Here is a 25644-nt window from a genome sequence, read left to right on the forward strand (position 1 = left end):
AAGACCCTAGGAGAAAGTGAGACTCCAGAAGAAAAAAAAAAAATTACACTATGCTATACTTTTGCTTTCTCAGATCTCCAACCTAAGTTTTGTCCAAAACTGACTTCCGGTTAGGGTTAGGATGAGATAAAACCATCCTCATATTGATCATTGCACAGAGAATCACTCAGTCACTTTTAGTTTAAGGGCTGGATCTAAGAGCAGCATTTATAAAACCTGGTGTTAATCCATAGTTTACACAGAACAAAACCAGCAAAGAATTCAGCAACAGCTCCTGCTGAGCTTTGTTATGGTAGGAAGTGTACATACGTATCACATTTCACTACAAAACCGTCTGTTGTCCTCAACGTTATTGGAACATTAGTGGATCTCTCCTAATGATGTCAACCTGTGTCTCTCCAGCTCTTACTCTCCCCCACACACATGCTGTGCTGAGATGATCTGTACCAATCACATTTGTTTCCTTGGTGGCTCAGACAGTAAAGAATCTGCCCGTGATGTGGGAGACCTGGGTTCAATCCCTGGGTCTAGAGGATCCCCTGGGGAAGGGCATGGCAATCCACTCCATTATTTTTGCCTGGAAAATTCCCATGGACAGAGGAACCTGGAGAACTACAGTCCATGGTGTCACAAAGAGCTGGACACAACTAAGCGACTAAGCGCACAATCGCATTTGCAGAGTAACTCTTGCCCTCTTCCTCCACAAATGCTGTCCTAGAAGGGTGGGAAAAGCTCTGAATTTGGAGTCAGCCAATAGCAGTTCAAACTCAGCTCTGAAACACTCTGATCTCTGGAAAATCATTCAACTGCCCTGAGTTCAGTCTGCTCATCTGTCTGATGAAGATAAAAAGAAAGTCTTCTTCACTGTCATGATCTGATTTGACACATGGGAAAGCGGTTGGGAAATTTTAAATTTTTGAGTTTGTAAAGCATTATACAAATGCTATTCTGAAGTAGTTTTTGAAATACAATCCCATATGGACTTGTCCTTTCCTCCTGGATTTGCCGTTAATTCCCTGCAGTGTGCTGCAGTTTCTTTCTCATCATTGTTTTCCAGTATGTCATCTCTTGTTCTTTATCATTTTATGTTTCTCCTCCCCCTTCTGTAGCAGAGCTCCTGTACATCAGCTCTCAGCGGCTTCAGCTTTTAAACCAGTTGGCTGCCTCACCCACAAGTCACTGTGCTCACTAACCCGCCAGACCATGGGTTCTGGCTGGCAGGGATCTTGTTCATAAACATTATTTTATCCTCAGTGCCTAAGGAGCACCTGTCACACAGCAGGTATTTAATAAATGTCAGTGGGAATAATGATCAGCTTACTAACTGAGGAAAAAAAAAACAATTTCAGATTTCCTTGAATTTCTCTGGCTAATTTAAGCTCTGAGTTTCTTGTTAACATTTGACTCCCCTTGACTTCTGCTTACACATTTCTATTCTAAATATTGCCTCTCTGTTTTACTACTTGTCTTTTTGGAGGATTATCCTATGATAGTTCAGTACACCTTTAAACATTTAAGACAATTTACATAGTTAAAGAAAAAGGAACCATATGCAGACTCTCCTCATCTTTCCTGAGCTTCTATCAACTGGATATTTTAAATAAATAAACTCTGAAGAAGTGTATTTATACAAGGGACTTAGAATACAATTATTTGCATTAACAAACTATTTTATTTGCTTTAAAAATGATTTGATATGACTTTCTTAAAAGAGCTAAGTTCTACTGCAAGCTAAATTTGTGTTCTATGAATAAGTTTTATCCCTAAACACATATTCATGAAAAAACTGCATCAAGTAAAGCAAGCTAATAATAAGATACACCTTCAAAATTATGCAATTAATTAATGATTTTTTTCACTAAATCTCTAAAGCTGAGACTAACTACCTTTCAGTTAAAAAATAAGCGTCCTCAACTGAGTTAGATAATAGAAGATTAGGTAAAACACTGTAGATGAAATTGCTTTGTTGACTTTTTTCAACTCTACAAATGTAAGAACATGAGCTTCAAGATAAAATAGACTGGCTTCAGATTCTGGCTCCTTTACATACCAGTTGGTTGACCTTGGGCAAACCACTAAGCCTCAATTTCCTCATCTGGAAAATGAGAATATTAAAATTACCTTGCAGTGCTTCACTAAGGATTTGGCCAGGTAAAGAACTGCCCCATAGGAATCATTACCTAAAGGGTAGCTATTATTAACCATATCCTGGTATCTATTAGAAAATAAACTCCAGGAGTACAAGAAGTACCATTATGTTTTAAATACTTAACACACTGCCTGGCACAGAACACATACTCCATGAATATTTCTTTAATAGATGTAACTATGATTGGAGGATGACAGCAAGTAAAACTGCTTGTTTCATCCTAAAGACAACCAGCCACTTCCACTAGAGAACAGCTAATCCCCCAAGTTATTTGGTGCAATCTTTAGCAAAAATCCCTGTCCACTGAGAATATAGCTGGTATTTTTCAAAACATCTTTATTAGGAAACTAAAGAAGGAAGGGTGTGGAGGGTGGGGAACTCGACTTCTTTTTTCAAAATACTGAAATCAATTCTTCTGTTATTTTAAACAAAGGTTGGCCACAGAAGGGCAAGAATGGCACAGTTTACTAGTCCCTTTGTCCCCTGGAAGTATTTGAGGAGGAAGGTAAAGACATGGAATCCTGCCTTCCTATTTAACCCTTCATGACTTGTAAATAAACACATCCTCCAAGAGAAATAAAGGGGATTCATTTCCCTTATTAAAGATTATTTCATCTTATTACATGTGTACAGGCAAGAGAGTAAAATCTCAAGGAGGTCTTTTCTTAAACAAATATTGATTTATAAAAATAAGCTGGTCCCCTGACACTTCCCCCACTCCCCAGAATTTCCCCCTAAAGAAAGTAGGTTAAATACACGCCTTTATCCCTTTTCTCTCTTGAAACTTCACTTCAACAACAGTAAAGGGATATTTTTAAAAGACTTAAACCCAGAGATAAAGGAAAAGAAGACAATAGCAAGCATATTTTGGAAGGTACAAAGCAAATAGATGAATAGCAAGTTTCTCAGCAGTCCCCCAAAGCTGAACGCTTAATCGTCAGTGGAGAAAGCTGGGAATAACCTGATTCATATACAGAGCCCCGCAGATGCTCATGTGCTGGCAGCCCTGGTATGGGCATCCACTTGTGGAAGTGGACGAAGGTAGAGCTAAAAAGAGGATGATGTGTTGAAAACTTGTTTAGGAAGAAATTAGAGCCCTCTGGTCCCCTTCTCTACTATGTAGCTGAGTGACTACCCACCCCTACCAGTACAGAAGTTAAAAGATGGGGTGTTATTCTGTGGAAACAGTAAAACAGAGTCTCAAAATTGGGGACACTAGGTATAGCCGAGGATAAAGGAGAATACTAGAAACAGAATAGTTCATATTTAAATACTTTTCCCACAAAGGTTCAAAACCAAAATAGCACTGGACTTCTCAGTAAAATATTGGAAGCCCGAGGCAGCAGAAGAATGTCTTCAAAATTCAGAGGGAAAAATTATTTCCAACCTTTAATTCTACAGCCATCAGAATTAACATATAAGGGTAGCAACATGGACGGACATGGAGATTATTGTACTAAGTGAAGTAAGTCGGACAGAGAAAGACATATATCTTATCACTCATATGCGGAGTCTAATTTTTTTTAAAAATGACATAAATGAACTTATTTACTAAACAAAAACAGACTTACAGGTATCGAAAACAAACTTACAGTTACCAAAGGGAAAACGTGGGGAGGAAGGATAAATCAGGAGCTTGGGATTAATACACACATACTACTATATACAACAGATAACCAACAAGGACCTACTACACAGGGAACTCTACTCAATATTCTATGATAACCAACATGGGAAAAGAATCTAAAAAAGAATGAATATATGTATACGTATAACTGAATCACACTTTGTTGTGCATCTGAAACTAACACAACATTGTAAATCAACTGTACTCCAACAAAAAAAAAAATTTTTTTTTTTTTAAAAGAACATGTAAGGGTATATAAAGCCATTTTTTAAGCAGGCAGTTTTTTAAAAACTGTATTTCCTATGTATGTTTTTTCAGGAAACTACTGGAAGGTATGCTCCCTAAAATGAGAGACTAAACAGAGCGGGACAATGACCTGGATTCCAGGAAACAAGGGATCTAAAACAAAAGCGAGGCAAAGGAAATCTCAGAATGGTGGTCAAGGGATATCCCATGACAGCAATAGCTCCAACAGTCTAGACTGGGTCTAAGACACACTGAGATTTCTTTAAAAATAATCATCGATAGACTACCCCAAATATTTGAATATACAAGGAGAAAACATACACCAGAAGAAGTTTAGAGTTAGAAATATTAATACATGAAAAACAAGGAGAGTTATTAATCCCCCCCAAAATCCAAAGTATTATTCCAGAAAGAAAAGGTAAACCCAATAATTTACCTTGCCCAACTGTGAATAACATTTACATAGTCATGATCATGTAAACACTGTTCTAACCAAAATGATATATCTGTGTTGAGGGGAGACAGGAAGTATCCATGGTGGGGGAAGGGGTTTGCTGAGGGCAGGAAAGGATACCAGTTCCTCCTATTCCATAGATGACAATGGATAGACCCTTAAAACTAGAAGAATGAAAAGAGTTACATTAAAATGTGATGTAAAGACATGGATGAAAATTTCAAGGGAATCTGCTAAAACAAAAACTGAAAGTCGTTGCTTCTTTCTTTGGAGTGTAAAATGATAAAGGTGGAGGACTACTATTTTTCATAAGAAGCATTTTAGAATTAAATTTACATTTTGTGTATGAAGCACTCTGATAAAAGTAAAAATAAAATTAAACAATAGCCCTGCCCCTGACAACCTGGAGATCAAGATAAAAAGGCTGGTAGCTGGAGGATTTAATATGTTTTGTACAGAAAAGGTTATTCAAAAAGGCTGAAAATTTTAAGTAGCTCAATTATACTTCATGCTTATTGGGAGTAAAGGGGGTGATTGACAGAAACTTATGCTCAGGTGATGAAACACCTTATGCTAAATGTACCTTCACTAACTGAAAATAGGGATGCTATACAAAATACAAAAGGTGTATATTTAAATGTAATTTGGGCTTCCCAGGTGGTACTAGTGGTAAAGAGCCCATCTGCCAATGCAGGAGACATAAGAGATGCAGGTTCCATCCCTGCGTTGGGAAGATCCCCTGAAGGAGGGCACGGCAACCCACTCCAGTGTTCTTGCCTATGAAATTCCATGGACAGAGGGGCCTGACAGGCTATGGTCCACAGTGTCACAAAGAGTCGGACACTACTGAAATGACTTAGCATATATGCACACAAATGTGATTTACAAACTCCTAGACGTCTCTTTCACCAGACCCTATTTGGAAATTTGAATCTCTCCTGTGATACTGCTTATTAAAACCACACATACAGTCTATTTAAATCAGTGTGAGCTGGATTATTTTCTATTCTATATTTTTTTCTATTTCTATTTTTTCTATTCTATATATTTTAAATAAAGTGAATATATTTCTATATTCACTTTAGTCACAAAATTTTGAAGCTTAGAACTCTATGTTAGGGGCAATTTTGTTCCATGAGAGAGAGGCTTGGATTTAGTTTATTTGCTCAAGAAACATTTATGTTTGTACATATAATCAAGTACTATAAATATATAAAGTTAAAAGTATATAGAAGTAGGTAAAAATCAAGTATTCTTACACATATATGCATATATACAAATGTATGTGTGCTTATTATGCCAAGGATGTATGTACATTATATGTTATTCTTCAATAAGTATTGCAAAAATATAATTAGCTGTACCTTTGAAAGAGAGAATGGAACTAGATTCACTGAGAGACAACAGAATGCTCACAGCACAGTTACTGCAGCCAAGCATCCTGAATTCAGATACTGACTTGACCACTTAATAGTTGGGCATATCACTTAACTTTTCTGTGTTTCTGTGTCCCCATGTACAAAAAGGAAATAACAACAATGGGAACCTTATAGTACAGTTGAGAGAATTTAATGAGCTGATACATGTAAAGCACGTACAATAGTGGTTGGCAAATAGTACATGTTATATCAGGCATGTTGATGGTGATGTTAACAATACCTTACAACCCATCACCTATAGATCCCAACTACTGAACACACATACATACAAGTACATGTTCCCATGGGTGTTTACAAATGCTTTCTTGTCTTTGAACTAAAACACCATATTCTCATCTTTGAACTTATCCAGTAGGGGAAAAAAAGACTACCAATAATATCAAAATTTTAAGGATAGCAAAAATATTCCTTTTTCCCTCCACCTAATAGAGTGGAAACAGTGTCAGACTTTATTTTGGGGGGCTCCAAAATCGCTGCAGATGGTGATTGAAGCCATGAAATTAAAAGATGCTTACTCCTTGGAAGGAAAGTTATGACCAACCTAGATAGCATATTCAAAAGCAGAGACATTACTTTGCCAACAAAGGTCCGTCTAGTCAAGGTTATGGTTTTTCCAGTGGTCATGTATGGATGTGACAGTTCGACTGTGAAGAAAGCTGAGCACTGTAGAATGGATACTTTTGAACTGTGGTGTTGGAGAAGACTCTTGAGAGTCCCTTGGACTGCAAGGGGATTCAACCAGTCCACTCTAAAGGAGATCAGTCCTGGGTGTTCTTTGGAAGGAATGATGCTAAAGCTGAAACTCCAGTACTTAGGCCACCTCATGTAAAGAGTTGACTCATTGGAAAAGAACCTGATGCTGGGAGGGACTAGGGGCATGAGGAGAAGGGGATGACAGAGGATGAGATGGCTGGATGGCGTCACTGACTCGATGGACATGAGTTTGAGTAAACTCCTGGAGTTGGTGATGGACAGGGAGGCCTGGCGTGCTGCAATTCATGGGGTCGCAAAGAGTCAGACACGACTGAGCGACTGAACTGAACTGAACTGAATAATGCCTAGTTAAAGGCACAAATGCTGCCTTAACTGCTATGTCAAGTTCCTGGACAAGTTACATCAAAAATTCCACCTCCTCTTTTCATGTTTTGAACTTACATTAAGTCAGTCAGATCAGCTTTTTTTAAATTAATAGTAAAATTAATTTTTGTTCTTATTCATATTTTGCAATTTTTATAATGAAATACAGTGCCATATGGCCAATGACTGCTTAACAGTTCTTTCATTGAACTTTCATAAAAACACTAATAAGTGAAATAAGCATTACTTAAGCTTTTATATAAAATATTTCAAATACTTTTTACTTTGGAGAAAACAGACTCATTTAATTTTCTCATTTCTAACTTCTATCAATCTAATGAAAACAAGAAAGCAATCTGCCTTAACAAAGCCAATCAATTTATTGAGTGGTAATATTTATTGAGGATATTAAACTTTATAAGCAGTTGAGAAATATAGGAAAAGATACATTCATTACGAAGAGCCTTTTTATAAGAAATATGCTCTATTAATATAAAACTTGGCCTCATCCTATCCAGTTTTATGGACAGAGGACTCTGAGATATATACTATCTAAAGGAAACAAAGAATCCTATATCCAATGTACCATAAATAGTGTGTGCATGTGTGTGTGTGTGTGTGCACTCAGTCATGTCTGACTCTTTGCAACCCCATAGACTGTAGCTCACCAGGCTCTTGTGTCCACAGAATTTCCCAGTCAAGAATACTGGAGCCTACTCAGTAAGAATACCATTTCCTACTCCAGAGGATCTTCCCCACCCAGGAAGTGAAACTGTGTCTCTTGCGTCTCTGGCACTGGCAGGCGGATTCTTTACCACTAGTGCCACCTGGGAAGCCCTACCATAAATAGACAAAATAGTTATTCTCCAAACTGTTTTCCTGGAAAAGAATTTTTACATTAAAGCAAAACTGTATGTCTTTCTCATAAGTTTTTCTGTGCCGGCAAGCAGATAATCAACTACATATCACAGAACTCCTCAGTGAGGATATATTTCACTAAGCAAAAAGTAAAAATTATAAACATTGTAAAAGTTACTTTAATCTGCTAGCCTCTTAATTTATAAGTAAAGACTCAGGTTTTTTTCTTAAGTAACATTCAACACAATTTAAAACCACCAAAGTCAGATTTGCTTATCTTGGAAAATGAATACAACCTGAGACTCACCTCTCTGCAAATAAAAACTATTTTAAAATATAACATACTTGACCAGACATTTGAATATTTTAAAAACATGGTGCCTTTGGACTCCTACTTACATACTACGTAACCAACAGTTTTAATAAACAAAAAGTTTGATGAAAGCCTGAATTCACTAAATGATAAATGATAAACTCCAGTCTCTACCCTGTCAAATGCTAAACTCTGCAAGCTTTCAGTGTTAAGTATCTCTGTGTCAGTTGTTTATTTTTCCTTTCCCAGTGATTGGAGGTTTAAAAATATTATATTACTTATAGTTAGTAAATAAGAGAATTCCACTGCCAAATATTTGTACAAGATAATGGAACAGCCGACATTCTGTTAAGAATCCACCCGGATGAAACTAACAGTCCAAGAGCACTTGTGCTTAGAACACATCCCTACACAAAGCCTTTGTTTTAGCCAAGTCTCAAAACGATGTCATAGCAGACATAGGCTTGGTACTTTCTGAAGGCCAATTATTCACCACGCTTCATGTGTCTTTACAAAAATTCCCCCAAAAAAGGCAACATTAAATTTCCTTTCTTTAAAGAATCATAAGTGAGATGAGTTCAATCTAGTTGAGAAAAAGCTAGAACCATACACCAGTTTTTGAAGAAATAAAGTCTTGTCATTCTTGAGCCCATGCAGAAAAGTGAGCTAAAGTAAGAAAGTGATTGGTAAGCTGTGGTCCTTTGCGCATGTTTACACTTGAGTAAAAATATAGAAAACTTTTTGTAATAATGTATCTTAATTTACCCTCCTTTCCATCTTATTGACACTGGTAATTGATGAGCTAGTTTCTCTATCAGAGATGCTAGTGAAGTTCAGATTAGTAGGTGTTTGCTTCACACGCAGTTCAAACCGCGAGACAGAGAAATGCGTTATGCCAGGATCAGAGGGACTCGGCCAAGGGCTATGGGTTCTCAGGGTCAGTGATGTATATCGTGACAGGTAAACCATTAAGGGTGAGACAATAAAGCAACTGGTCTCGCTAGACGGGTCACCACATATATAGTTTCTGCTGCTTTGTAAGCCAGGTCAGCTAAAGTCTACAAGCTTGGCCCCATTGCAAATGATTTACAGGGTGTTACTGGTCTTAGAAGAAGCTGTCTCTATGCATTACTGGGCTGTTCCTCACAATGCGAGATAGGGGTCTCCATCACCAGAACCTGGAGGGAAAGTCCAGAGGAAGTATCCCAAGCAACCAAAGGACGCTAGGCTCGATTCAATCCCAGTCACGCCTCTCACTCAGACCCAAACATGGTCAGATCCCCTGCAAACACCAGAGGGCCAGGAGTCATTACAACAGGCATCTTTAAGACAACATCAGTTAGAGTAGGATAAGAGATTGGAAATTCTAAGAGACTTATTAGATAAAAAGAGAATACATACTTTACTATCCATAATAACTTTTAAATTGATCTATATTTGCAAAATTATATTCTAAATCACATTCTTTGGCTTTACCTTTATTTTCAAACAAGATACACATTTTAACTTATCTTTGCACATTTTTCGGAAAATCTCAAGCCAACTTGTTAAAAGAGTTTTAACAGAATTCCCTGGTGGCTCAGTGGTTAGGGCTCCACGCTTCCACTGAAGAGGTGACAGGGTCAGTCCCTGCTCAGGGAACTGGGGTTTTCGCAGACTGCATGGCAAGGCCAAAAAATTTTTTTAAGAATATTAAAGGGGAATGTATTCTTTAAATTTTATAAATTCATGAATACAAATATTTATTACAAGTGAAGAAGTTTATTGTTTTTTGGGGTTTTTTTGATAAATCTACTCGAGTAAAAGTACTTTGTTCCTGAACCAAAAATATGTATTTTCCTTTTTAAAATAATAAAATGTAAGAACACAAGCCTGTCTGTCCACAGTCACGCTTAAAGTTCAGGGAAAGAAAATCATATGTGAATAACGATATAATTACAAAATTTTCACCAAAGTGCCCAAACACCAGTAATAGAATCTAATTGGTGAAAGACACAATTTAATAGCACAAATTACAGATGAATTTTTTTAATGCATGTTTGTTACAACAAATATTTTAGTTATAAGAATGTTAAAAACTTGAGATCCTTGAAGACCTGCTTTTATAGACAGACTAATAATAATTTGAAAGGTCCCTATCCATTATCATTAGATAAGTGCTTCTAACGTGCTTAAAAATTTTGTTCTCAAACAAGTTAAGCAGTTCTGTAACAATCCTCTGCTACTAGTCAACTGTTTATGGAACGTTTTTTCCCCTGAGTCTGGGAAACTGTGGCAGCATTCCAAAGAACTACTGTTCTGACCATTCCACAAGAGCCCTTGTCTGGCTGGTCTCCCTGAGAGCACCCTTGCTGCACACCCAGTTTCCTGGTGCCTACTTTAGCTTGATATGACTATAACTTTGCTATTAAACCTGAACTCAAAACATCCAGAATAATAAAATTTTTATTTCTGATGTACATCTGTGAAAAATTTCTAAAACCTTAGCTAGACTGCCCCACCTGAAAACCTTTATTCCTTCATTAGTAAAGGCACATTGATAGAAGAAAAATACATCTTCCATTCTCTCTTCTATCATTAAAAAAGTTTCTCTAAATGCCAAGTCTGCTTAGCCCAGAGCGGCAGGATTGGGTAGCGATCCCCCGCCGGGTAAATGAGATAAGAGCCCAGAAGAAAGTAAGAAGGGATACTGCTTCAGGGTTATGTGGCAAAAGATAGAGCAGATCACATCACTCTTCAGCTCCCCAAACTTCACACTGCAGAGTATATGCACAGGATATTCAAGACATCCCCATGATTTGGCTTAAGTCACACAGTCAAGTCTTAGCCCTGCATGCCTGGCACACATCTCTCCAATGACCTACACATGCCCTTTGCCAAGCACTCCATGAACTTCTGAATCTTATCACAATTACTCTCTCCACTAGCCTTTCAATTCCTCAAAGTCCCTTGCTTCCCCAGCAAAGGTCTTTCCATCAACCTTTGCCCACCTCTGCCCATGATTCACCGGAATTCTGCCTTCCCCCTCAGATCTCAGTTCAAACGCTTCCTCTTGTCGCTATTAAATACTTCCCATAGAAGAAGCTATCTATCCTTCCTCATAGTGGTTGTTGTTGTTTTTAAGTACTTTAACAACACAAAAAAGAGCTTTTAGAATTAAAGTATTTTAATTACAAAACAAAAACTTCTCAGGGTCTCCTTAAAAGTTATCAGTCCGTGTCTTCAACTCAGCTGTGTAAACTCTGCACAGAAACTGGAAAATTTATATTTTAAATGGTTGTTTCCTAGAAGAGTCACTGAACAGATTCATATTTTTACTTAATTAGAAACAATTTTGACATTGGATATATAATCTAATAAAATTCCAGTATTCTAAAAGATGTTTCTGAAATGTCTTCACAGCTGTGACCATACTGAGAAAATGCATAGCTTCCAAATTATAAAGTTTTACAGGAAAGCCTGGTGTGCTGCAGTCCATGGGCTTGCAAAGAGTCAGACACGACTTAGCGACTGAACAACAGCATCAAAAACTGAAATAATATGGTAATCTAAAGAAAATTCAGGGATAATCGCTTATTTCTGAATAATTCAAATATATTGCTTAAGAGGAATACTAAGTGATACAACTACAGTGCTTATATACTTAAAATTAGTGTTTCTGTAATGTGAGCTGAGAAGATTCATCTTAATTTGAGCACATCATCAGAGCCTGTAATCACCCTGTATCTGAATAAAGAAGGAAATGGGCTCTTCCCTGGTGGTTCCCAGTGGTTAAGACTCCAAGCTTCCACTGCAGGGAGCACAGATTCCATACATGGTCAGGAAACTTCCCTGGTAGCTCAGCAGTAAAGAATTTGCCTGTCAATACAGGAGATGCAGGTTTGATCCCTGGGTTGGGAAGATTCCCTAAAGAAGGAAATGACAACCCACTCCAGTATTTTAGCCTTGGAAATCCCATGGACAGAGGAGCCATGGAGTCACAAAAGAGTCGGATGAAACTAAGTGACTAAACCACCATCACCTACTGGCAACTAAGCCCCTGCATGCCACACAGCATGGCCAAAAAGAAAAAAAAAAGAAAGAAAGAAAGAAAAGAAAAATTCACATTTTTCAGATATTGCATACAAGTAAATATTAAACTTCATTTTTCCAGAAAGTCTTTCTAAAAGTTATTTTCCTCATTATAGCTTCAACAATTCTTAATTCTCTCATCTTTTGTGTCATTTGCTTGACTATTGATTTAGCTCTATTGCCTAAGTCTTCTAGATGATATGATTTCAAATGAATAGTTACTGCTCCACCCAGGCCAAAGGAAGTCAATAGCAAACGTGAAAGCAGAAACTCTACACAATTGCTGAATTAGCCTCAAGGGAGCATTTGCTGAAATCACCCTTTTAAGAGCATGTGCTGCCAGAGAAATATCTGTCACTGAACTCCACACAGACTGGGGACATTCACCAAATCGATGGGTATAGATTTATATCCCTTACATTTAGCCAAAGCTATCGCAAATGTATATATTAAGAAACAATATATAACAAAGCTTAAAATGCTTACTATGACAGAGTATACCTAAATCATACCAAAGTCAGAAATACAAAACCTTGAGCCATTCATACTTCAAACCCTAAAGTAAGCAAAAAGTCCAAAGAACACTCCAGATCCTGTCACAAAGACCCACCACTAAGGGCAGGAATATCATGACATTTCCTTTCAAATACATTTGCTTATGTGCTTTCCTGGGGTATAATTAGAGGCAATACGGCCAGCTTCATTTAAGAAACCAAGATGTGCAAACTGAGCCTCTGGATGCAGAAATGCCTGCATCATCTTTGGTTTCCTCTGACTGAAATTTTTGTGAGTTTAACAACTAAATTTTAAAACTACAACTTTAAAAGAATTCTAGTTAACATGTCAAAATAAAATGCCTATATTGAATGGGATATGTGTCTATTAGATTAGAAACACATAGATACTGAATAATATCCTGTTTCCTGATGTCAAGTAATACAAACATTACTATCATGTGCAAAAATACTATCTCAGCAAGATATGCTGAATTCAGCTGTCTTCCATCCAGTCCCCAAAGTCTTGGTCCAGACCCCATCCATGCTTCCAAGGACTAGGGGTTGTGCTCAGTCGATCAGTCATGTCCAGCTCTTTCGTGACCCCATGGACTGCAGCCTGCCAGGCTCCTCTGTCCATGGGATTTCCCAGGCATGAACACTGGATTGGGTTGCCATTTCCTTCTCCAGGGGATCTTCCTGACCCAGGGATCAAACCCAGCTCTCCTACTTGTGTATAACCACTAACCATCCTTCCCAAAGCCTCCATTCCTAAATGTTATCATTTCATCAAATGCTAGACACACTCACTGACCACAGTCCAAGGGAAAACATTAGACTCTCCTACAAAGATCTTCATGGTCTTCAGACTACTTCAACCACTTTTCACTGACACCATAGCCACCAGAATTTCTAAGTTTTGCCTAAACTTGCCATGTTCTTTCACAGTTCTTTTTTTTTTTTAATAAGAAATGCTTGTTTAATGTGGTTTGTTTTCTTCTTTTTTTAATTAATATATTTATTTTAATTGGAGGCTAATTACTTTACAGTATTGTAGTGGGTTTTGCCATACATTGACATGGATCAGTTGACCCTGAGGGATGGGATGGGGAGGGATGTGGGAGGGGGGTTCAGGATGGGGAACACATGTACACGGTTCTGTATCTTTGCACACAGTCTGCATGTAACTTCCCTCCTCCGCCAGAAAACTCTTACACACTTTCAACATCCAGCTCAAACAAAGACTCTCCTGCAAAATCTCCTGGAAACCTCCAGCTGCTCCTTATTCAGGGTTCCCACACTAATTTATTTATAACTTTAATGGTCTATTTTGCTTTTTTATTTTTTGCAGTCTCCCATTTCATCTCTGTATCTCGTGTTTATCACAGACTGGGTACTCAATATATGTTTACAGAGGGGAAAAGGAAAGACAGGGGCAGAAAAGAGGCAAGAAAGGAAAAGAGAAGCTGTCTGATTCTTTGATAGGATAAGGGAGAACTAAGGCTGGATTTTTAGAATTCCTTTTGTAATAAGAACATTAAAATATTATATACCTTTAAAAGTTGAATGACTACTGAATACGTTAGAATTATAGATGAAGCATATTTAAGTCTTATAGAAGTTATGCCAGCAATTAATTAAATATATTCCAGTCATTGGGTGGTGGAGTGAAACATGTACAGACTTTGAATGTAATTTGTATCTAAATGCTGATGAAAGCAACTAGCAGCTGTGTGTCTTTGGGCATCTTACTTTCCCTCAGTTATAAAATACATCTAACCATATAAAGTTGCTATAAGTATTTTCTGAGAAAACAGAGCGAAACTCTGGGCAGATGCTGAACATGTAATCAATGATATGATGGACCTTGACTTAGAAATAAAGGTACTAGGCTATCAACCAAAACTATTAGCAGATAATAAAGATACTTAATTTAATAGTTTAATTTTAACTTAATAGGTTATCAGTAGCATTATCACTATTAAATGTGTAACTACTTGAAAGAAGAACTTTGAGTCTGTAGGAAATTAACTCCAATTTAAAGATATTCCAGTTTTGCATTATGATTTTAAACAACAGAACACTGAGGATGGTTTATTTCTCCATGGCCATTAAAAATGTACTTGATTTCCATCAAGAGAATCATTTCAAATCTGGTGCAACCACTGGATATTTTAAGAAAGTTTAAAAGTGCTTCCACATAATCACTAGCTATGTGAAAATTCTCTGGGATAATAAGGGTGAAAAAAAAATAAAACCTTTCCATTTATATATAAGGTACTGATCTTACACATGTGAGATGCATGCAACTTAATTTCTGACCAGGGCCTGACAAGTTGTGGGTTGCTGGCAGTCGAGTACATATTAACATCACACTCTGACAAATGACAATCTCCTGATGGTGACATTCAGCTGCTGTCGATATTGTAAACACATCTGTTCAACCTGTTTACATTTCCCTTGAGCTGGCACCACTTTCCTAATGCCTATGTTAATAGCAAGGTAGAACTGCAATAACAAATGAATTACATTTAGTCTACAGCTAAAAGCCTTGGGAAGTACCCATCTAAAGCTTAAAACCAATTTCCATTTAGCTTCGGTTTCTCTCTAAAATAGAAAAGAAGTTCTGCTACTGAAATTACTTTGAAAGTCATGGCACATTCAAGTTTATCTTCTTAGTCATTTTGGCTTGTCTTCCCAATATAATTGGGATTTAATTACTCATAATCTCTTCCTACAAATACATCGAAGTTTCTGTTCTGTGACAGTTTCACATTTTTAAGAACAAATCTGGTTACAGTAGGGTTGCTAACTTCAGGAAATAAAAATACAAGATGCTCATTTAAATTTGACTTTCAGATAAGAAAATGTTTTAGTAGATGTATATCCTAAATGTTGCAAGGAAAATACTTATACGAAAATATTATTCGTTGTCTAGCTGAAATGCAAATTTAATTGTATGTTTAGGAAACTTAAATTAGAGTGTTTTAACAATTTGTACCTATAATTCAACAGAAGGGTCAAATTCTTGATCACGATTCTCAATAAATGTTTTCCTACAGATGGCCTCTTAGCCTGCAGTTGTTTCTTTGGGGGGTGGGGGTAGGAGTCGGGTAGAGGGTAGGAGAGTTGTAAAGCTTTTCTTGACCAGTCAGATGAATAATGGCATTTTGACTTTGACTTATGCTTAAGTAGCACCATCGCCCAGTTGTCAGCTCTTTTTTTAGTAATCATTCAAGAGATACGGCAGCTCTCAGAGATACAAGTTGTCTTTAAAAAAAGAAAAATGTTTCCTCCTCTAAGATAGTTTATGGGTCTTAAAAGTGAAGCATGATTTTGAATACAAGGAAGTGCACAATTTGGATTGAACGTATTGGGCTTTCTTAAAATTTACAACTACAATTAAGGAACCTTCCAAAGTTTTTTTTTAATTAGGATAAAAAGCTAAAGGACACAAAAGAAGAAACCATGAGAGTTGCCTTGCAAATATTTGCCAAAGACCTAATAACCCATCATAACCTGCATGAGTGCTGCCCCACTTTAACAAGCCACTATTGTCTGAACCTATCTAACAGCCAGGTTCCTGCCTGAAAATCTCATCCATCATTGTCTTCCAGACACCATCCTTCATGTGATGTGCTGACCACTTCTACTCACACTGTTCTAATTTTCTGGTTATTATTTGAGTTCATAAAAAAATTATTAAAGCAATAGGCAAGATGAATGGTTCATATTATCAAGCTGTTTGTAGTCTGATAATCTGGGCTGGTTATAAAAAAGGAAATTTATAATAAGAGAAAAGCACTGAACTTCAAACGTTGAAACATGTCTGTTGGAGACCCTGGTAAAAGCCCAATGAGAATGGACTTGGCAGTCAAAAACATGGAGGTGTGAATCAAAGCTTTACCTGTTAGTGCTGAGTGACCTTGGACATATTAATAAACCTCTCTGAACTTCGTTTATAATTATCTATCTTAGACGATTGTTGAGTTTAAAATGAAAGATTTATAGAAAACATTTTATACAATGTAAGATACATAATCCATATTAAACTAAGATACTTAAGTATTTAGGAAAAGGAAGCAATTAAAGAGCAAAATCCCTGGAGAAGGAAATGGCAACCCACTCCAGTATTCTTGCCTGGAGATTCCCATGGACAGAGGAGCTTGGCAGGCTACAGTTCATGGGGTCGCAAAGAGTCGGACATGACTGAGTGACTAACACACACACAAAGAGTAAAACAGTGTCATGAAGGTGCTACACATATGTTGTTAGAACTAGACTGTGATGGTCTGAATACCATATGCTCCATTTATTAGCTATGCAAACTTAGGCAAATAATTAAACCAATCTGTGCCTCATTCCCTTACCTACAATATGGGAATAATTATCTATCTCAGGCTCAGACGGTAAAGAATCCATCTGCAATGCACGAGACCTGGGTCCGATCCCTGGTTTGGGAAGACCCACTGGAGGAGGGCATGGCAACCCACTCCAGTATTCTTACCTAGAGAATCCCCATGGACAGAGGAGCCTGGTGGGCTACAGTCCATGGGGTCGAAAAGAGTCAGACATGACTGAGTGACTAAGCACAGTACATCTCATTAGAATTGTGGAGAGGACAAAACTGTTTAATTAATATAAAACTCTTTATGTAAATCTATACAGCCTGTAAGCCTTACGTTTTGTCAGTACCTGAGAAAAGTCAATTACTTTTGATTATCATCATCATCTTCATCATTATTACAATTTCAGGAGGCACTATTTCAGACAAACTGTAACAGGCTGTTAGTACTGAAACAGAAGTATTAGAAGAAATCCCTAGCTAAGAGAACAGCAAGAATAAGGGCAGGAAAGAACACAGCCAGAAAAGTTCGTTCACGGGTCAGAAAATCCAGTTGGACCAGAAAATAATGAAGTAAGAAAGCTAGAAGTGACAGATGAAAGTTTGATTGCAGAAGAGTTTGATGCAAGATTAAGGTGTCTCTAAACACTTCATTACCCCATCAAGAGTCTTTCAGGGTTTTGGAAAACAGGAGTAATGTGATCACTGTAGCATTATATTAACCTTGCAGCACTGACTTGGGGTAAATTAGAAAGAGACAACAGAGGCAGGAAGTTTAGTTAGGGGGCTATGAAGTGTTTCAGTAAGAAGTCAGAAGAACCTGATCCTGGGCATTCCAAATGAGAATAGAAAAGAAGGCACACAGGATCCGAAAGTTGTAGAACTAGAACCTTAAGGGACTTGGTAACTGTTTAGAGAAAGAGGCTATGGAAAGAAAGCCAGAGGGGAAGAAAAAAACTGTCTGAGAAGCAGGTTAGTTATGAGCAACAGGTAACTGGGACCTAAGACTGCAGATCATTCTTCAAGCAAAGGATAGGTTGTGCTGGGTCTAGACAGGAAACTTGCTAGAAGGAGAGAAGCAGCCTGATGTGAATGGGGGAAAAACCTCCACAGATAGTCAAGGGGAAGAAACGACCAATGTGCGGATGGCAGCCATGGACATGGGGAACAGCGATGCACCAAAAGCTGCTTTATGGAAAAGAGTACATCCACTTTTGAACTGTGGTGTTGGAGAAGACTCTTGAGAGTCCTGTGGGCAGCAAGGAGATCAAACCTGTCAATTCTAAAGGAAATCAACTCTGAATATTCATTGGAAGAACTGATGCTGAAACTGAAGCTCCAATACTTTGGCAACCTGTGAAAAGAGCCGACTCATTGGAAAAGATCCTGATACTGGGAAAGACTGAGGGTAGGAGGAGATGGGGGCGACAGAGGATGAGATGGTTGGGTAGCATCATCGACTCCATGGACATGATAGAGTCATGTCAATGGACACTATCTTCTTCTCCAGAAGATAGTGAAGGACAGGGAAGCCTGGCATGTTGCAGTCCATGGGGTTGCAAAGAGTTGGACACAACTGAGCAACTAACAACAACAACCAGGCAAAAGGACAGGGGATGGGATACAGCATCATGAAACTACTCCAGTCATCCTCCTGAAGGGTGGGCTGATCCCTTGGGATTGAGCTTGGAGCTCTTCTCTAGCCTCAGTACTCATAGTAAATCTTACTAGAGGTCTCTTCAGACAGTAGTGAAACTGTCTATCCACTGTGTATAACCTGGTCTGATGGCAAAGGTTAGTAGTGCCTATATTCTCTGAAGTGTTTGAAGAATGAATGAATGAACAAATTACCGTCCCTTAGAACCTCAGCCCTCCATGCCACCTTTGCATCATAAGGTTCTTTCAGCATTACAAACTAGCTCCTATGCACAAGTCTCTATGATTCATCCTGCCCCAAGGAGAGCCCAAATTACCTTATTTGTCAAATTGTTTTACTTTCATTCAAATTACCTAAAGGAATGCATAGATGGTTTTCAAAATATATTCCTAAAAGTCTTTGAGATTCTATGAAATACATTATCCTACCCCTCCCCATCCCACAGTCCAGGAACCATCCAGAATCATACAAGTTGGGAGAAGGAAGAATCATATTAATAGTAGCCAGACCTAATGACTGTATACATGGGACATCATTGTAAGACTGTGGTTTTAGAAAATGATTCTGAGATTTTAAGTTTCAATACTATATCCATCCTTTAAACTATGTTTTATATAAGTCCTTTATTTTATGTTTAAATTATTATCCAAATTTCTTAAATTGCAACATAAGATTCCAAACCCTTCCACCTCCTTTCCCCTGAAAGAACAATGACATATTATAAATAAAATATAATCAAGATCATTGTATACCAAAGTGGACAGAAATGAGGATATGGGCATGTACCGCTTCTCTGAGGGTAGTTCATTTTCTGCAGCATTTTCTGTTTTCCAGTCACGCGACCTGAAGAGTCATCATCCATGAACCCAAGTAATACATTAACACAGGTTGTTCCTGTGAAATGCAAAGCTTTAGTTTAGCTTCACGCTAAGATTCTGTTTTAATGGGCTTGGGACAGAAGCCAGGAGAGCCCTGGTGTGCAGAAGCTGGCTCCGGAATGAGAATTTGTGCTCATCTCTCCCCAGCTCTGCATTCAGCAACACTGTGTTGGTAACCTGAAATTGACCATGCTGGGAGTATTTACACCACAGAAATCTTCAAATGCTACAAATCAGGGCTTTTTTCTGCTCAGGTATCTAGCATATCAGCACACCACTAAAAAAAATTTTTTTAAGTTCCCTATAAGAAATGAGTGCACAGATACCATTGAGAACTACTGCAAAGAAAGGGATATACTCAATAAATTGCTTTTGTAGGAATCTGAAGTGTCTGCAATTACATGTTAGCAGTCTCAACTACCTGGTGCCATTAACATATTTTATACACTCAATGAGCTTCAAAAATCTATGTGTAAACTGTATTTTAAATGTTTCATATTAAAGGGGGGGGTTGCTCATTTCTAAGCTAAAAATCTAATCATAGATTTTGGAATCATAGAAATGGAGTACTAAAGGGAATTTAAGAAGTAATTTAGTCCAATTCTTACCAAATTAAAAAAAAAAAAACAACTAAGATTATGGAAACTGAGGCTTACTTCTTTTCACTAACCTAGGTAAAGGTGCTTGGTGCTTAGTCACTCAGTCGTGTCCGACTCTTTGTGACCCCATGAACTGTGGCCCACTGGCTCCGCTGTCCGTGGGGATTCTCCAGGCAAGAAAACTGGAGTGGGTTGCCATATGTAAAGGTAGCACTAGGATTATGATGCCTTTCTCTCTGTTATGTCCCCACCTGAATTCCATATGGGTTTAAGTGGTGGGTTTGTTTACAACAAGAAAGGAGAGAAAGAAACAGAATTCCATGATGACATCTCAGTTCAAGTCCCAAAAGGCTTATTGGAGTGGTAATAAAGTCCCTGACACTAGAAAAAAAACTCATACTTTCAAATGAAAATGTTAACATGTGGCCTGAGTGAAATAATTAAATAGTGTACATATTTCTACACCTCATCTTCTGAGTACAGCAAACACTTGTACTGACATCATTTCTCATGGAAAGAACACTTCCCTTCTCACAGGATGTTGAACAATGACCACAGATTAGGGAACTGCTCTCACAGTTCCCTACGTATATAATCTCCTGCACTGATGAACCAATAATACAATACCGGTTGGTCTCTTTAACCACAATAAAGATGAGATATAAACACCATACCCATGCAAGTAGTAACAGATTTCTTTTCACTGTTCCACAGTATCCTAACATCCCCACGATGATTAGGAAACAGCAAACGGCAATCATGACCGGATGAACCACAGGAAAGTAAGTCAAAATGACAGCCTCCTCTACCCTGAAAGAAGAACAGAAAAGATGGTCGAATAGCAATATCCCATCTCGCTTTCTGCACACATAAGCAGATATTCTTCTATGATACTTTCATGAAGTCTTTATATTATAAATAGAATAAAAAGGCACCCAAGACATAGCACAAGACACAACTGACTTGTGCACTGTGCCGTCACCAACTTGCTTGTTTGTTTCATGTTTTATCTTGTTTGGTTTAGTTTTTTATACAAGTGGTACAAAAAAAAAAAGAAAAAAACTTCCCATCTCAGCTCATTTAAAATATATTATAAGATAGGGACCTACAGTTCAAAAAGTCCATTTAATATTAGCGCCGAAGCCTTAACTTTCATGAGGAAACCACATGAAACTTCAGTATTTCCCAGCTGAGAAGACTCTCTTCTCTGATCTGGGACTCCGCATGCAGTGTGCACTTTTCCAAAAATATGAAACACTGCTATGGAAAGGGAAATTGGTCTATATTATAAAGAAGGGAGGGAGATGCCTTCTCTGCTCAAAAACCATGAAAAATGATTAACTAGAGCCTTAACAGTAAGAGTAATAACTAGGATAACAGAAAAAAGACCATTACTAAGTGCTTACTAAGCTCCATCCTGTTAAGGACTTTACAGAAATCCTTAGGAAAATTCAAAGAGGTATATAATTCCTATTCAGAGATGAAGAAAATGAGGCTCAGAGACATTAAGTAGTTTGCCATTTGTGATGTTAGTGGATTAATCCTTGAAATTGGGTAAGAAAATGACATGCAGGGTTTGGTTTTCATTAGCTCAGGAATATGAAGGCAAGAAAAAGTTGGCAATTATTTTCTTAAGGAAAAGTAGCTGTGCTGTCCATTGTAACAAATATGGCTTGGTTCAAACACTTCCAGGACAGGCAGGTGGTATTACCATAACCAGAGGTGTCCTCTACAAACAGCAGTATACCTTAATGAAAATTCTAGAAAATCTAAGTGTTACCATGGGCAGGAAAAACTTTCCAAATGATCGGGGGTGAGCACTACCATCTAAACAGCTGAGGGCAAAGTTTCTTAGAAATTAGTGTCTGAGGAAACCCTGATGAAAGAATTCAATCATTAATTATAAAACCTACCTTGTTTCTGCAGTTAAAGTCAGAACATTATTTAGGTAGTCCCTCATCCAAGCAGACACAGCCAACACGCTGATGGACATTAACTGTGGGTAAAAAATTACAAATTGGTGACCAAGAAGTTATTCATCATGCTCTGCAGGACTTATAACAAAATACTGAGGATTTTATTTACATAATTATTATGATTTTTCCTAATGACCATTTACCACCTGTTGAAATTTACTTTTACTATAAATATCTGCCATTCTGTTTTGTAATTACATCATAGCCACTAAATAGAATGTCACTAAATAGGACACGGAGAGCTGAACTATTAGAAAGACCAGGACAGGAATTTCACAGAACAACTAAATTATCAAATGTACAAGATGAGCCTAAAATACATCATACGTAAAAGCAAGGAAGCAATAAAATACTACTGATGTCCAAAAAGTTACAGGCACTAACTTCAAAGGACTTCCACTGGCTAAAGTTAAACAATTTGGCCATCAAAATAATACATAATAATAACAACTGCAATGGTTAAAACATCCAATACACTAAAGTCTACGAATTCACAAAAATATTTAAACAAAACTCACTAAACAGCTTTGGAGGATATTAGATATTCAACTCATCATTCAGAAAACTGATAAGAATCCAATGTTTATTCAATTTTTCCCATACAAACTAGAGAAAGAATCAAAGACTTAATGAAAGTTTTTACAGAAGAATATCAGCTAATACGTACAGAAAGCAAGATAGAATATCACTATTTGACAAGCTTTTCTGAAATAATGGCTCTCTTGGCAAAGATCCTCAATGACTGCCAAAATTATCAGGTCAGTGGCTCTCAGTCCTGTCTGTACATCAGAATCACCCAGGACACTTAAAAAAATTGCTGAGCCCAAGTCAACCCTGAATAAATTCTTGGAAGTGGAGCCTGTGCATCAGAAGTGTGTAAAGGCTGCACAGATGTTCTAATAGGTAGTACAGGGCTGAGAGCTACTGCATTAAGTGAAAAGGGACTGATGGGGACTTTTTAAAAAATATTCATTGAATTTATTTATTGGCTGCGCCAGGTCTTAGTTGTGGCACACAGGATCTTTAGCTGTGGCTTGTAGGATCTAGTTCCCTGACCACAGATGGAACTCCATCTGTGTTAGTCTTAGCCACTGGACCACCAGCCCTGATGGGGACTTTTAGAATGGGGACATAAAATACCAGATGCCCTGATCAATCTTAACATCACAGAAAGAGACAACAGAGATAATATCTCCCAATGTGATGCAATCAGAAGTACTCAAAGATACTTTTGAGGTATTTTTACCAAAAAGTCAAACGTGAATCTAATCAAGCCTCAAGCTCTAACTATCAGTTTACAGGAAATACAAAGAACAGATTTAAACTTGTTAAATGCCACCATGGGCATGCAATCGACAAAATAAAAAATGTAAGAAATTTTACAGAACAAATGATCTGGTTTTTTTAATTAAAAAAGCTGGGTCATTTGTAGAGATGTGGACAGACCTTGAGTCTGTCATACAGAGTGAAATAAGTCAGAAAGAGAAAAACAAATAGCATATATTAATGCATATATATAGAAAAATAGTACAGTTGAACCTAGTTCCAGGGCAGGAACAGAGACAGATGTTGAGAATGGACATGTGGACACAACAAGGGAAGGGGAGGGCAGGATGAATTGGGAGATCAGGTTTGACATAAATACACCACCATGTGTAAAACAGATAGCTAATGGGAAGCTGCCGTATAGCACAGGGAGCTCGGCTCAGTGCTCTGTGATGACCTAGAGGGGTAGGATGGTGGGGTGTGGAAGGCAGGCTCAAGAGGAAGGGGATATATGTATACTTACAGCTGATTCACTTTATTCTATAGCAGAAACTAATACAATATTACAAAGCAATTATACTCCAATTAAAAAAAAAAGCTGGCAAGTGGAATAAAAAGATGGAAGGTGAAACTGTTTTAACTTAAAAGAGATTGTCCAAGGCCATGTTGACCTGGTTTGGATCCTGATTTAAATGAACCAACCACAAAGAACCATTTATGAGATGATGGGGGATATTTTAACATGACTGGGTATTTGAAAATATTAGGAAATTATTATTTAGTATTGTAGATATGACAATGGTATTACTTTTTTAAAAGAATCTTTATGTTTTAGAGATACATGATGAATGGTTTAAAAAATAATCATGATGCATGGGAGTTAAGTGGGAAGTGGAGATTGTGTGCATAAATGGGGATTAATTATACTGTGCTCTCTACTTCTGTGTGTTTTAAATTGTCCATAATTAAAAAAACAAAATTAAACAGCTACTATCTAGAATATGTTCAAAATGAGTCTTCCTGGGAGGTTTTTCTAAGAGCTGAAGGTTAAGCCTAAGTTCTAAAGGTCTTTCAGAAAATTTTCTCAAATGTGCCTTACCTTAAGTGCAATACAGTGAATTTCAGCTTAATTTGATTTTTAATAGTTTCTGGCATCTTAATGAACATTAAGTACCATTATGTTAGAAGTTTTCTTTAAATGCTGAAATAATGAACATACAAGACAGGAATGAGTCTTTACTGACTCAAAGAGTGGCCATAAAACATGCTTTCTCAATAAAGGCTCCCAGGTAAGCACGACACCTGGAGCTCTGTGACCTCTTGTTCAGTGAAACATAGTCACCTGCCTGGAAAATCAACTGGTAACCTTATGTTGTCTTCATTTAGCTGAAAATACAGTAGATTCCCCCCTTATCCAAAGAGGATATCTTCTAAGAAATCCAGTGGGTGCCTGAAACCACAGAGTGTCTCAAATCCTGTATGTACTAATGGGCGAGTAGCAAATGCAGCACGGCTACGTGGACAAAGGGATGAGCCACATCCTAGACCGGACAGTGGGAGGTTTCATCCTGCTTCTCAGAACCACATAAAACTTATGAATTGTTGATTTCTAGAATTTTCCATCTAATATTTTAGGACCACGGTTGACCATGTCTGACTGAAACTACAGAAAATGAAACCGAGGGTAAGGGGAACTACTTCATTTACCTAGCACCAACCCTCTGCCTTGTATTCTCTGTATCAGTCTCAGACCCAAAAAATGTATAAAAGTAGCAAGATCCCAGCCTCTGTGGAGCTTCTAGATAATTACAGTGTAAAATGTGACATGAAAACCTGTTCAAGGTCTTGCAGATTCTGAATGGTAGAGCTGGATTCAAATCCAGGCCTTCATCTCTGAAGCTTCAGAGTTAGTCACTAACTACCTTCCAAATGCAGAAAGAAGCATTATGCTCCACAAACGGGAGGAGCTTCAGTAGCATGGAGGGTTTCTTTTTCAAAAGGGGTGGGGAGCAGGGAGTAGCACGAAGATCATCTGTCTGTAATGCCCAGGCTCAGTCTGAGCATCCGAACAACATTCTTTGCTGAATGAAGGCTCAGGGCTCAATGGCCTAAAACAGGTTAAGAACCTCTGGACCACAGCTCAGAGGAGAATGAGGCCAGTTATTACCATCCTCAAAAATGCCTTGTATGGGTTT

General features: G+C 37.7%; 1 protein-coding gene across 2 annotated transcripts in view; it reads right to left on the reverse strand.

Annotated features, from left to right (window-relative positions):
- TSPAN12 (tetraspanin 12) overlaps positions 1-25644 on the reverse strand; it is a 66828-nt gene that overhangs the window by 28329 nt on the left and 12855 nt on the right. For both annotated transcript variants that reach the window (XM_019958987.2, XM_019958988.2), the window contains 2 exons: positions 22121-22203; positions 20882-21017 (listed from right to left, as the gene is read on the reverse strand). In XM_019958987.2, coding sequence (XP_019814546.2) covers positions 20882-21017; positions 22121-22203 — 219 coding nt within the window. The remainder of the gene's footprint in view (positions 1-20881; positions 21018-22120; positions 22204-25644) is intronic.

Source organism: Bos indicus, chromosome 4, assembly GCF_029378745.1.
Source record: "Bos indicus isolate NIAB-ARS_2022 breed Sahiwal x Tharparkar chromosome 4, NIAB-ARS_B.indTharparkar_mat_pri_1.0, whole genome shotgun sequence".
In the NCBI taxonomy this organism is placed as follows: Eukaryota; Metazoa; Chordata; class Mammalia; order Artiodactyla; family Bovidae; genus Bos; species Bos indicus.